The sequence below is a fragment of the Mchenga conophoros genome, linkage group LG3 (assembly GCF_057382185.1).
Source record: "Mchenga conophoros isolate Kocher_MC1m ecotype Shallow Benthic linkage group LG3, M_conophoros_male_GT1.1, whole genome shotgun sequence".
In the NCBI taxonomy this organism is placed as follows: domain Eukaryota; kingdom Metazoa; phylum Chordata; class Actinopteri; order Cichliformes; family Cichlidae; genus Mchenga; species Mchenga conophoros.
Window position 1 is genome coordinate 78,268,327 of NC_140528.1, and position 12,303 is coordinate 78,280,629.

The 12,303-nt window shown below is 42.6% G+C and overlaps 1 protein-coding gene across 3 annotated transcripts in view; it reads left to right on the forward strand.

Moving 5' to 3' along the window:
* The window catches only part of dock11 (dedicator of cytokinesis 11), a 79,588-nt gene that overhangs the window by 45,058 nt on the left and 22,227 nt on the right, over positions 1 to 12,303 (forward strand). For all 3 annotated transcript variants that reach the window (XM_085267386.1, XM_085267385.1, XM_085267387.1), the window contains 5 exons: positions 3,278 to 3,393; positions 4,822 to 4,959; positions 9,604 to 9,786; positions 10,065 to 10,178; positions 11,997 to 12,212. In XM_085267386.1, the coding sequence (XP_085123512.1) occupies positions 3,278 to 3,393; positions 4,822 to 4,959; positions 9,604 to 9,786; positions 10,065 to 10,178; positions 11,997 to 12,212 (767 nt within the window). The remainder of the gene's footprint in view (positions 1 to 3,277; positions 3,394 to 4,821; positions 4,960 to 9,603; positions 9,787 to 10,064; positions 10,179 to 11,996; positions 12,213 to 12,303) is intronic.

Consider the following 12,303-nt stretch of genomic DNA (forward strand, 5'->3'; position numbering starts at 1 on the left):
CAACAGCATTTTCCCATCTTACCCTGTTGTAGGCTGTATTATGAAGGGGTTATTGTATAAGGTCACATAGGCCTGCAAATGTAAACTGGTAAAGAAGAACAGCCCTTCTCACATTTATATTGGTAAAATAAAAAGACAGTTGAATGATAAATAATAAATGCACATCAGCATAATGAATTAAATAAAGTTGTAAAAAGGCAAGATTACGATTTATGATTATTTACATTTTTCTACAAAATTAGCATGAAATTGTACACTACTTAAAATTATTTACAGTATAGTCATTTCTTTGTTTCCTGTAAAAACCTGACTTGTTATTCTAGTGCCTCTACCTTTAGGTATTTATAGGTAAATGTAATTACATTGTAATTTCAAATAACATTGGTTGAAATGACATTTGATTACAGGGGAACTACGCTGTTAGTCGCCGACCATATTACAAAGTGCTACTTAAAGAACTATTAGAAACGATCAGTTCTGTTGCAGAGCAGCAGTTTCTCAACTGTGTGACCACTGATTTCACAAGTGCTAAAGTGTGAAAATCACCAAAGAAAATTGTATCTGTGAATCGTCAGAAGAAGGTCTTTTTAGAACATGAATCCACGTGTGCATCTACATCCCCCTAACCTGGGGGATGTGGCCATGACCTGGTTAGGAGCTCTGGGGGCTCTTGGATGGTGTTTTCCTTGTGGCTGCATACAGCGGAGATGGGGGAGGGTCTGTGCTGGCGGACGTTGGTTACTGGCCTGGTAGCCTGGCTGCCCCTGGGAGGGTCCGGGACGGGCGTGGAGGCTTGGGGGTCTGGGGGTGCTCCGCCCCCCGGTCTGGGGTGCTGGCCGGGCCTTGGGCTTGGGGGCTTGGGTCCTGGCTGTTGTGTCGCCGGAGCAGTGGGCAGGTGGGTGCAGGGGGGCTCAGCCCCAGTGCAGGGGACCTCTGGTGCATCGGCCCAACTAGGGGGCTCTCTAACTGGTGGGGAGGTTGTTATATCTTTGCAGGTGGTCACCTCACTACAGGAGCTCACTCTGCAGGTGGGGGGAGAGATATAGGAGAGGTGGAGAATGAACTCAACCTGTCTGTGCAGTGTCTATTTGTGTCTGTCTACACGTTGGGTGAGTGCCGAGTATTTGGTTGTGCATATGGGGTGGGAATGCACGTCTGTGTCCGCGTGTGCCTGTTCGTCTGTGTCTATATGTCAGGTTGGGTCTTAGACTCGAGCTCTCTGGGTACATCTCAGGCCCTCTAAAGTACGCAGGCCTATCTCCCCTCACCACACTCCCTGCCGGTGGCTGATGCCCTCAGACGTTGGTGTGTTGGTGGTCCTTGTCGTCTGGGGCTGGGCGCTCATGTATGTACCGGCTCACTCCTGGTGGCCGATTGGCGGGGCCGGGCGCCTGTGGCCCGGCTGGGCTCCTTCCGAGGGGTGGGGGACCCTCAGGCCTCTGGCCTCTGGGCCTGAAGCTCGGTCCTCTCTGGCACAGCTGGCTGCCGGCAGAGCCCGCGGGCACACCACTGCAACCCCCTCTGGCCTCTGCTCCGTAGCTGCGGGGTGACCTCTCCTTTGGGGCTCTACTCAGCTCTTCCCAGGAGGGTGGCATGGTTCCCCCCCTTTGGTGGTCCTCCTCGGGTCCTTGTACTCTGGGGCCTCTGGATATCTGGGGCCTGGATCTCCTCCATACCTGCTTCATACCCTGGAGGACGGGGCTGTGGCTCCCCACACTCCCTAGCAGATCGTTACATGGAGAAACCTTTGGAATACAAGCATGCTGATCCACACAGGTGTACACATGGGTGTTCACAGACGCGGACTACAGCTTTCTTGGCTGCTGCCTCAAAGCACATTGTGCGCTGTCTATCTTGCGTGCTGCACAATATCGTTTATTATTTAGTATCTACTGTTATCTACTGCTAGCTAGTTTATTGTGATGGTGCCGTTTTTTTTATTATGTTGCTCTTTGTTGTTTGCTTTCTCTTCTGTTTTTTTTCTCCATACAGGTGATCCAGGTGTTTTGTGTGTTTGTTTGTTTGTTTGTTTTTCTTTCTTCCCCCCCTTCTCACCGTCTCTTCTCCCCTTTGGTTTTCTTTCTCTCCCTCTCTTTCTTTCATTCTCTCTCCCTGTCCTATCCCCCAGTCATGTCTGTCCCGTTTGTAGCAACTGAAAATAAAATAAATTCATAATTATAATAAAGGTCAATCAAATGGACCAATATGGCAAGGCCATGATGATCCACTTGGCTAAAGATCCAAACGGGACACAAAAAAAAAAAAAAAAAAAAAAAAAAAGATGTGTTGTCAGCGAGATGAAGAGCGTAAGAACTGAGGGATGACAGGGGGTATATGCGCAGGAGGGGCTGTGTGTATGTCGTCACAGATCATCCACCTTAAAGGCGTGAATAAAGGTTTCTTCAGCCAGGAAATGCAAGGGCGCGATATCCCATACTTATGTGTTGTACCGAGTGAATCGACTGAAAGGAAACAGTTCATCATGGGTTGAAATGCCGCTCCTCCAAGACAGAGCTAGCCAACTGACTCTCAGGCTGTGCTTTCTAAACAGACATTATCTTGAGCCACTGACCGCAGTATGTCGAGCTCTAAGGCCTCTCTGGTCTTCACGTAATGGATTTGCAGCAATGCTAGATTAATGCAACAGTGTGTAGAATCACCACGGAAAACGCTGTTGCAGAAAATAAATGGGCGCGTTCACCCGCATACAAACAGGGATTTTCTTTGCTGCATCTTAATCTTAAACATAAAATCCTCTATAAAAAATTCTCTGTGGCTTTAATGCAGTGTTTGCTGTTTACAGGATTCTCAAAAGATTTGCATGTAATAACCTGTGTATAAAATGATTGTACATGTACCCTATAGACTGATGTGTCACATGTGTTTTCCTTGTTATTTTGCACTTTACCGAGAAACAAGTTGTTCTTATCTCTGGCTCTATGCTAATAATGAAAAATGGACTTGCGCTGGATGTTATGTTCTTTAATAACATTTGGTACCTACTAGGAGTATCTTAAACAAGATGTAATTACATGTTGATTTGTGCAATTAAATCAGTCAATGAAGCATTTGCCTAATGAGCTGTATGTAAATTACCATTTCAAAGCAAGCAGGAAATCAGCAAACACAACAATACTTAAGAATAACTTTGCAGTCATCAGTATTTTCTGGATAAAAGGGTTACAATTAGAATCTGTTCTACACCACAATGTGAACCATTAGCATGCACAGCACCTCAGGATTTCTTTATGTCTCCATGTGTGTTTCTGTGTTTCAGGGGCAGGGCTGTCAGAAGCAGAAATCCACCATCAGGCCCTGCTTGAAGGCAACACCTCCACCGAGGTCTGCCTCAGCGTCCTGGACATCCTGAGTCTGTTCACTCAGTGTTTCAAGGTAAGCACTGCACACACAGTCCAACCAAGATGGTAGATAAGCTTTTAAAGTGATTCAAATGTCACTGAGTCCTTAAATAAGTGATGTGCTTGTTATGAAATTTTGAGTCAGCCTCCGTGATGTTTAAGAGGTTTTCAGCTCTTAATAACACTCAGAGAAATCTTAATATGTATGCTCATCTTTTCTTTACATATTTCTGCAAGTCACCCGAGTAAGTGCTGAGTCTGATGTTGTCTAAATGAACGATTTAAAAAATGAACACATTTTAAACAGTTTGTTTAACCTTTCGTGGCTCTGCCTGCTCCACTCTGTGTGTAGCGGGACACACACACTTTTGCCTTTTATGTCTTAGTGAGGACATCTAATTGACATAATGCTTTCACTAGCGGCTTACCCTAACCATCAAAAATGAATGCATAACCCTAACCCCTAGCATAAATCGAATCATAACCTAACAGTAACCACATTTTGAGCCTCAAAAATGTGTTCAAACTTGTGGGGCCTGGAATTTGGGCCCATTTTTTGTTGTCGTTGTATTTATGAGAGGCTATTCAAGCATTTAAAGCTCCTTCGAGTTTAACCATCACTCCTGAGTGCCAAGCTAAACCCAAGTCCTAGTCTTGACCTCATGCTTCACAGTGGATGGATGTCTTTGCTGGATTTGTGGAGCTAATTTTTTCATCCTTCATGCAGGTTCATATCATTCTGGGAGAGTTTGATTCTCTGTTTTATCGGCTCTGCCTTTGTTTGACGTCACAGCTTCCTCAACTGCTCGGTGTTGTTTAACGCAGCTTACCTAAAGACAAAAAACAAACCCAAACACCAGACTTGGTCCTTTTGCTTATTATCCTTAAGTGGAGATATGCTTTCGAGACAGTTCTGGACCCCAGCCAGCCTACTGAACATCTGGTGTTGTTCTCAAGTAGTCCTTTGGTGTGGATGGAGTGAAGTTGGACATATTTAGATGTCATTCTTTTTATTTGTTGGCAGCTGTTGTCTGGCTGGGTTTTTCTCAAGAAAGTTGCAACCAACAACCTACGCAATTCGCATTGCCACATTACAAGCAGGCTCACATATAGAAGCTTTTATTGGGTGTATCCTCATGCTCTAGCTGTGGGTTTTTTTTCGAAACAGTAACTTTATCAATGGCTTCATCTGATGCGAGCATGAGTACCGATACTGACACTGGATCCCAAATTGTAGGGTCCCGAAATTGATGGGACACAGTAAAAATCAGCCGCTGCCATCAGTCGTTGTCATCTCGTTTGCTTTTAGTCGATGAGAACAGAATGAGATGCGCCTAAAACGTCATCAGCATCGTTCAGCTCATAAATCTGCTCACACATCAACAGTGATGTAGGAAATTGATGAATATAGTTTGCACTGATATTTTGTGCATCTATTCTTGTGTGTGTATGTGTGATTCAGAACCAGCTGCTGGACAGCGACGGTCACAACGCACTGATGAAGAAGGTGTTTGACGTCTACCTGACTTTCCTCAAAGTCGGCCAGTCAGAAGCTGCCCTCAGACACGTGTTCGCCGCTCTGCGTGCTTTCATTAACAAGGTATGTGTTCACATTCGTACGAAGTGTTGCTGCAGTAGTAAAATCAGTATGACTCAGATGATGCCTGGAGCAGGTAAACATGCTGTGTTTTTGATGACCGGAGCTGATATACATTTTTGTTTTTGTTTTTGCCGCTGCCTTTCCACTGTGAACAATGAGATGAGTGAGATGTCTGGTTCCAGCCTTCACACAGACGTTCTCTCTCATTCCATCTAATAGCTAAAAAAAACCCATAGGTCACACTGCTCCAATAAAGTAACCTGGCTTTTCAGTGTTTCTCGTGTTTTCTGCCTCATTCCCAGCCACTGGCTAGAAAAATGCTCTGAAATGTATCTAATAGGGCTGCCACAAACGATTATTTTGATAGTCGACTAGTCACCGATTATTTTTGCGATTAGTCGACTAATCAGATCATCATCATCCACTGGACGTAAAATGTACAGCTTATTGCACCAGCAGCATCTGCTCTTATATAACTATCATTAGCTTACAGCTTTAAGTGTTTAAGGTCTGTGCTAACTAAAAATAAAGACAAGATGATAGTTTATTAAATTTTAATGAAATCTGCAGATTGTTTCATTGGAGTTTAATAAACTCAGCCGTCTGCTCCTTGCTATCTAAAATATAACAGGACACCGCAGTATATTCTTGAGCATCTCACACTTCTGATAATCAGCTGTCTGCTTGACGTTTATTCAGCTGTGTAAAAACTAACTTTAATCTCAGCCAAACCGATTTACTCAGGAACAAATAAAATACTGAAAAAAGCCAAACAATAACATTTTAAGTTATCCAAGTGACTTATATATGTTTAACCTGAGTAGCGAAAGACGGTGGTGGGTTTGAAAACGATTTGCCCGGAGTCCGGTGTTCTCACCGGCTCTAGTGAGCCTTGAACCCCAGCTAGCTATCGAGCTGGTGGGTAACAGACGTCTCCGAAAATGTCTTGATAAACTGAGCAGATATTTGAAGTTTGCACAGCTACATTCTCGCCTGAAAACATCTTAAAACTTTATTTTGTGACCCAGAAAGAATAATAAGAGTAATATTAAAACTAACTAGGTGCCGCCAATGTTGGAAACTGAGCAGGGCCACCCTATGAATTCTGGGATAGGTTGGGCCACGAAGTATACACCCAACCCATCCTTCATATCTGGAGAAATGAAGGGCGCATTTGTCGGGCGCATTTGTCGGAGTCTTCAAATTTGGACAGCCTTCGTCATGTCGCTGTAACGTAATCGGCCTACAAATGCGGGCAGAGGAGGATGTGGTTTCTGACTTTGGACACAGCTACGACACAGGAGTTGCTTCTTCTTCTTCGGGGTTTAACGGCAGCTGGCATCCTTGTACATGCAGTGCTGCCATTTTTCTGTTTCAGTCCGTTATTACACTCTTAAATCCTACTACTTATTCCTGCGTCCTTTGTGATCTTACAAAGCTTCAAACGACGCGTCGACTATTAAATTAGTCGTCGACGATTTTGATAGTCGACTAATCGTGGCAGCCCTAGTATCTAATTGAGTATTTCTCACTGTTATGTTGCATAGAAATGAGCTTCAGCACAACTCAGTCAAAAGCTGCTGAGGTAATAAAGGTAGGTCCCAAGGGAGAGAACAACCCTCTTCCTAGAGTTATCATATCAGCAGTGTCAGTGTCATGTGGGTTAATTAAGTGATGAATCAGAGAACAGCAGCGGTGAAGACTTTGTTCTGGCGTGCTTCCTCCTGTTACAGTTCAAGCATTAAAGGTTAGCCTCTGCAAATAGTAACTATCCGAACATGAACACTTTAAACACTCGTGCTTGGATCAGGCGAATAGTCGTCTGCAAATTGATTACAGTGTGTACAGGTTCATTAAAATGTCAAACAATGAGGTTTGTGAGATTCTAAAACCAATAAACTGCTCTTTGATTTCTTTGTAGTCCAGGTTTCCTGTGTCAACAGATTTTGCGCACAAACTGTTAAAGGCACACGAGCGAGCCACAGTGCAGACGTTGTCCTTCATTAACACAAATGGTGGAGTGTGTGAATGCACGGCTGAAAGTAGTCCCCCAAAAAATAGTCTTTGCAACTTGTACTTTAATCTATTCTGTCTTTATTTCTACAAAGTGGTCTGTTTACACTAGTTTGTTTTGTAGAGATTTAGTGTTTACACAGAATAAAAGTAGCAAAAACCATCACTAGGTGTTTAAATGCTACTGTAGACATCTACTAAAGAGACATGATGTCTATTTAGTAACTGAGCAGTGCTGATACAGTTATTTTTGCAGCCAGACTTATTAGGTTGTGTTTGGTATGTTTGTGTGTGTGTGTGTGTGTGTTTCATTTTCTCTGCAAACACTCAAAAAGCTTAATTTAACTGAATTCAAATAAAACTTTGTAGGAGTGTGGAGTGAGGTCAGCTTAACAAGCCTTTAAAAGGTCTTCAAGGTCAGAAATTGAGTCAACATATGGAAAGTACTTTGTAAACATTTAAAGTATCACATTACATTTGATGTTTTTTCTGCTTTTTACTGTTTAAAAAGAACGAAGAAAACAAAATGAATATGTACAAAATCCAATACTATTCCCTTAAAAGTCCACACAGCCCCGGTAGTCAGCTCTCTTGGCGGAGGTTTGAGTGCTTGTGTTTAATTTCACAACACAAAAAACAAAAGTTTGTCTTTATTTGCTTTGGCGGTCGTCATTCATTTATTTTAAATGCTGGATGAAGATGTTATCACTATGAACGATGATCCCAAAGCTGTGAGCCCCTTCATTTCTGTTATAACAATAACTTACTTGCTTAACTGATGTGAACTTATCATAGATTGCAAGAGGCAAATATGCAAACATGGTTTTCACATAGGCAGAGCGGTGTCTCTGGGTTTTAGCCGCAGTTTTGTGTGGCTAAAAATCCACCACACAGACAAGCTGAGAACGGTCTGTTTGTCTGTTCTCAGCAGTCGACACACAGTCGCGTGTTTTTCTTCTTTCTTCTTTCAGTATTGGATCTTTCACACTCCAAACGGAAATGTCAGTGATCTTTTGCTTTCTTCTGCACATCATGTTTATATATGTTGGAGGTAATAATGGAGCCTTCTCTGGCTCAATCTTGTGCTCCAACTGAGCGGTCAGATTCATCCAGGTATCGCACACATTTATCCACGCACGACACCTTCTAACAGAAGAGCTCGTCCTCGTATCAGAAACATATTGATTCTCCTTCAGCTGGCTTTCTTTGATCGGTTTCCATGTGGAACACATGCGTGAAACTTGTGCCGACTGTTATTTTAATCAGGGATTAGCCACGCTCTCATCCGGTCTGCTTGTTTTTGATCCACTCATTTATGCTGCGTTTGGTAGAAATTAGGCCTTTGTTAGCAGACAAACAGAACTTTCCACTTCCAGAAGTGGATTTTTGCTATTGTGAGTATTGTGACTGCCTGAAAACTGGAGAAAGGTGATATGGGCAGCGAGGACTTTAACAGCAGCATTCTTTTGCAGTAAATAAAAAAATGTAGATAAACAGTTCAGATTTCCCCCCTCATTAGTTAGAGACAGAATATCAGTTTTTGTGACATTTTATTATTTATTTCGTCACAGGTTTATATTTGTAACTGCACTAGATTAAAACTCTTACCGGCAATCATAATTCCTGGCAGCAGCGTGCCGTGTTTTCCTGTTAACAGCCAAACCTTTGCTGTTCTTGGCCACACAAACACTGGTAACAACATAGCGCATCGAGACTAATTCAAGTCTAAACACGACTCAAGACTTAGCTGGTACACAAGACTCATGAGGCAGGCATTGCAATAGTGTCCTTTAGTTCATCTTATATGTACTAGTTCAATTTATATGTACTAGTTTAAACCAGTCAGGGTCATTACAATGTGAAAGAAGAACTAAAATGTTAACAGGTCCGTTTTTTGTTACTTCCTGACAATAAAATCACCACAAAAAAAAACCCAAGCAAAACTTTGCAATAACCTTTTAACGCCAAGTGTATCATGTTTGATACACAGGTTGATGATGCAGATGTTTTCTAGACCTTTGATTTCCCCCCAAAACCTGAATAAATTTGACGTTTTACGATGTTTTGATTGAAACGTGCTGATGCCATCCTGCTTATTTTTAACAGCACCCTAATGTCTGACCTTTGACCTATGACGTCGAAGGATTATTTACCAGAGAAGCGTCTTTTCTTATCTCCTTTACCCAGTTGTCGTGCAACTCTCTCCATGCAGTTTCATGTGATATATTATTACTCAATATGGTTTCTTGAAATTTTTTTCAAGGTGAACTTTGACCTTGAGTGCTAACAATGAAGGTCAAATGCTTAGCCAACCTAGGTACTTAGCCCAGGAGGTCTACTATGTTTTTGTGAAGTTTGAAGATGATCCATAAAAAATTGTGGGTAATATAAAGTTTTTTATTTTTTATTTTATTTTTTAGTTATTTTTTGTGGTTTTATTTTTATTTTCAGCCAAATCTAAATGGACTTATTATTAGTATCTACCATAACACAAAGTTTTAATGTGATATCTTCACTGTGTATCAAGTGATTTATCGTTTTCCTGCTGTCTTTCCTACACACTCACTCTATTTTCTAACTCCAGCCCTGTCCTGAATCTGTCTTTAATACACTAACCCGTTGTCCCGCCAGTTCCCTTCGGTGCTGTTCAAGGGTCGCGTGACGCTGTGCGAGGCTCTGTGCTGCGAGGTGCTCAAGTGCTGCGTCTCCAAGCTGGCCTCTCTGCGGGCCGAGGCGTCGGCCCTGCTCTACCTGCTCATGAGGAACAACTACGAGTACACCAAGAGGAAAACCTTCCTACGCACACACCTGCAGGTAAAGTGTTAATGTTGACAACTGTTGACGTTCAGCACTCGGTTTTCTTTTCTCCAAGCACGCTCCTCTGAGCAATTCACGTGCAGTAAGGGAGGAGAAGAATGTAAAGCGTGTTTAATTGCAGACGGTCTGCTGAGTTTCTCTTTCTGTTGTCTCGCAGTGATTAGTGCACATACTATTTACTGGATCGTGTGTGCATTTCCTCCTTTCATTTTCATCTTTCTCCGTGCCCACTGCCCCACCCCCTCCACCTTCCCCTGCTTTTCTTTCCCGAGTAGATCATCATTGCAGTAAGCCAGCTGATTTCTGACGTGGCGCTGACCGGAAGTTCACGCTTCCAGGAGTCTCTCTCCATCATCAACAACTTTGCAAACAGCGACAAGGCCATGAAGGTATTGTGGAAGTCTAGACAACCAATCACAGCTGGCACCAACAAACATTCATTGTTACCATTATTCACTGAGGAGTTTCCAGGTGGATGTATTGTAAAATCAATCTGTAGATTGATCTAAATCCACACTTTCTTCATAGATGATAATAATCAGCGAATGAGCTTTATTTTTATGCTCTTTTCGTGTAAATGAAGTGTCACAACAAGTCGTTACTCATTGCTTCATGATTTTTTTCACTATAATTCACCATTTTTCTGTAGTACACACAAAGCACGGTGCTTCACTTCACTTATCAGGACAGAATGTGATGATTAGGAAATCCCGAGGTATTAGTGTTATAATTCAAAAACAGTAATTATAGTATTAAAGTATTAAAGATGTTATGACTTGGGTTTTTTTTTAACTTGTTAATCAGGATTCAGACAGTCTAGTTAGCAGTGGATGATTAACCACCAAAGTATCTCTGTTTTTGTCATGAGTTGTTTGGAAGAGACTGTGAATTAGCCTTCGACGATCTTCGATGACCTGAAGGTTAATCGAGCCTGACTTAACCTTCAGGTTGTTCCTGCTTCGTTTCTCTTGTTCTTTCATGAGCGATTGAAGGGAGCAAGTTTCGCTCCCCTTGTTGTTTCTTTGTGTTCTTAAGAGCAGCCACACAATCACACTTGTGAAACATTACTCCTCATGGGAATTTGAATCATTGCTTGAGTGATGTAATTTGGTTAAACAGTAAATACCGCTCAGGAGGTTTAGATGACAGATTCAAGTTACTGCTAGGACTACTAGTGTGAAGTATGGCGCAGTGTTTTAAGGCGTATAGTATTTACTGATTAACTTAGCAGAACAAAGTGACGATGAGAATAAAAAGTTTACGTTTCAATAATGGCAAATGTAATCTAGCACAAATAAGAGGTCACAAACAACCAGCTTGTTGAGAAACTGACTGGACTCTGCAGCATCATGAAGCTTGCTGGAGACTTGGATTCATCTGGATACATTTCACACCTCACACCTCACCTAACAATCACCCAGAAAAAATGCTGCTTTACTACAGACAAGTCCATAATAGATGAGCTGGCATTGCTGTGCCACTTGCGTAACTCGGTGATATTCTTCCTCCACGCAGTGTCATACAACAGTTGGTTAATAATGACTAAATGATGACTCTGATTTGCTCTGACTAGCTGGTGATCTGGTGTTGTTCCCCCCTCCGGCATTTCAAACAAATTGGCCTTCATGGCAACTATCAAAGATGCAAATTCCGACAAGTTTTGGCTCAACTTGGCAAAAACGCTTTCGTGCGATTCCTGTAAATAGCTTCCTCCCCAGATACGATGCTCTGAAAAGGAAACAAATACACAGGAAGCACAGGCAGCAGCAAAAGCTACTGCATTCACACCTGTAGTCACTAAATTGTCTCTGTGCATTGCTGTTGAGTAAACCCCAATATTAGTATTTGAATGCAGAGTAAATCTGGTCCTACGTCTCTTGCACCTTCTTGTGGGTAGGACCTTACATAACGAGCCAACCATATGCATAGGTAAGATTGTAATGTAATGTAACTGTAATGTAACAAAGCAGTAACACACATAAAATGAAGGCTGGAACACAATATGGATGACCTGCATGTTGTCTTCTGTCGCTCCTATCAGAATAAGAGCCTTTTTTTAGAAGATTAGAAAGTCATCCCCCACGCTGCACTTAAAACGTTTAAAGGAGTTAATTTTAGTCTAGCAGCAGGATGCAGGCCACATCTGAAGCTCCTGTTTCCTCCTAGATCTGTTCCCTTTTTAACCAGTGTCTGTATGTTTGCTGCAGTCCACAGCTTTCCCCTCAGAAGTGAAGGGTCTGACCAAGCGGATCCGCACAGTTCTGATGGCTACAGCCCAGATGCGAGAGCATGAAAAAGATCCTGAAATGCTGCTGGACCTCCAGTACAGCCTGGCCCGGTCCTACGCCAGCACCCCTGAGCTGAGGCGGACCTGGTTGGACAGCATGGCCAGAGCGCACCTCAAAAATGGAGATTTGTCAGAGGTATGAACAGGAAGACTGTGAGTGATTCTGACGTCTGTGTCTCTCCCTTTTTAGTCATTATCTTTGTATTGTTACAGTCATGTGGATAGCG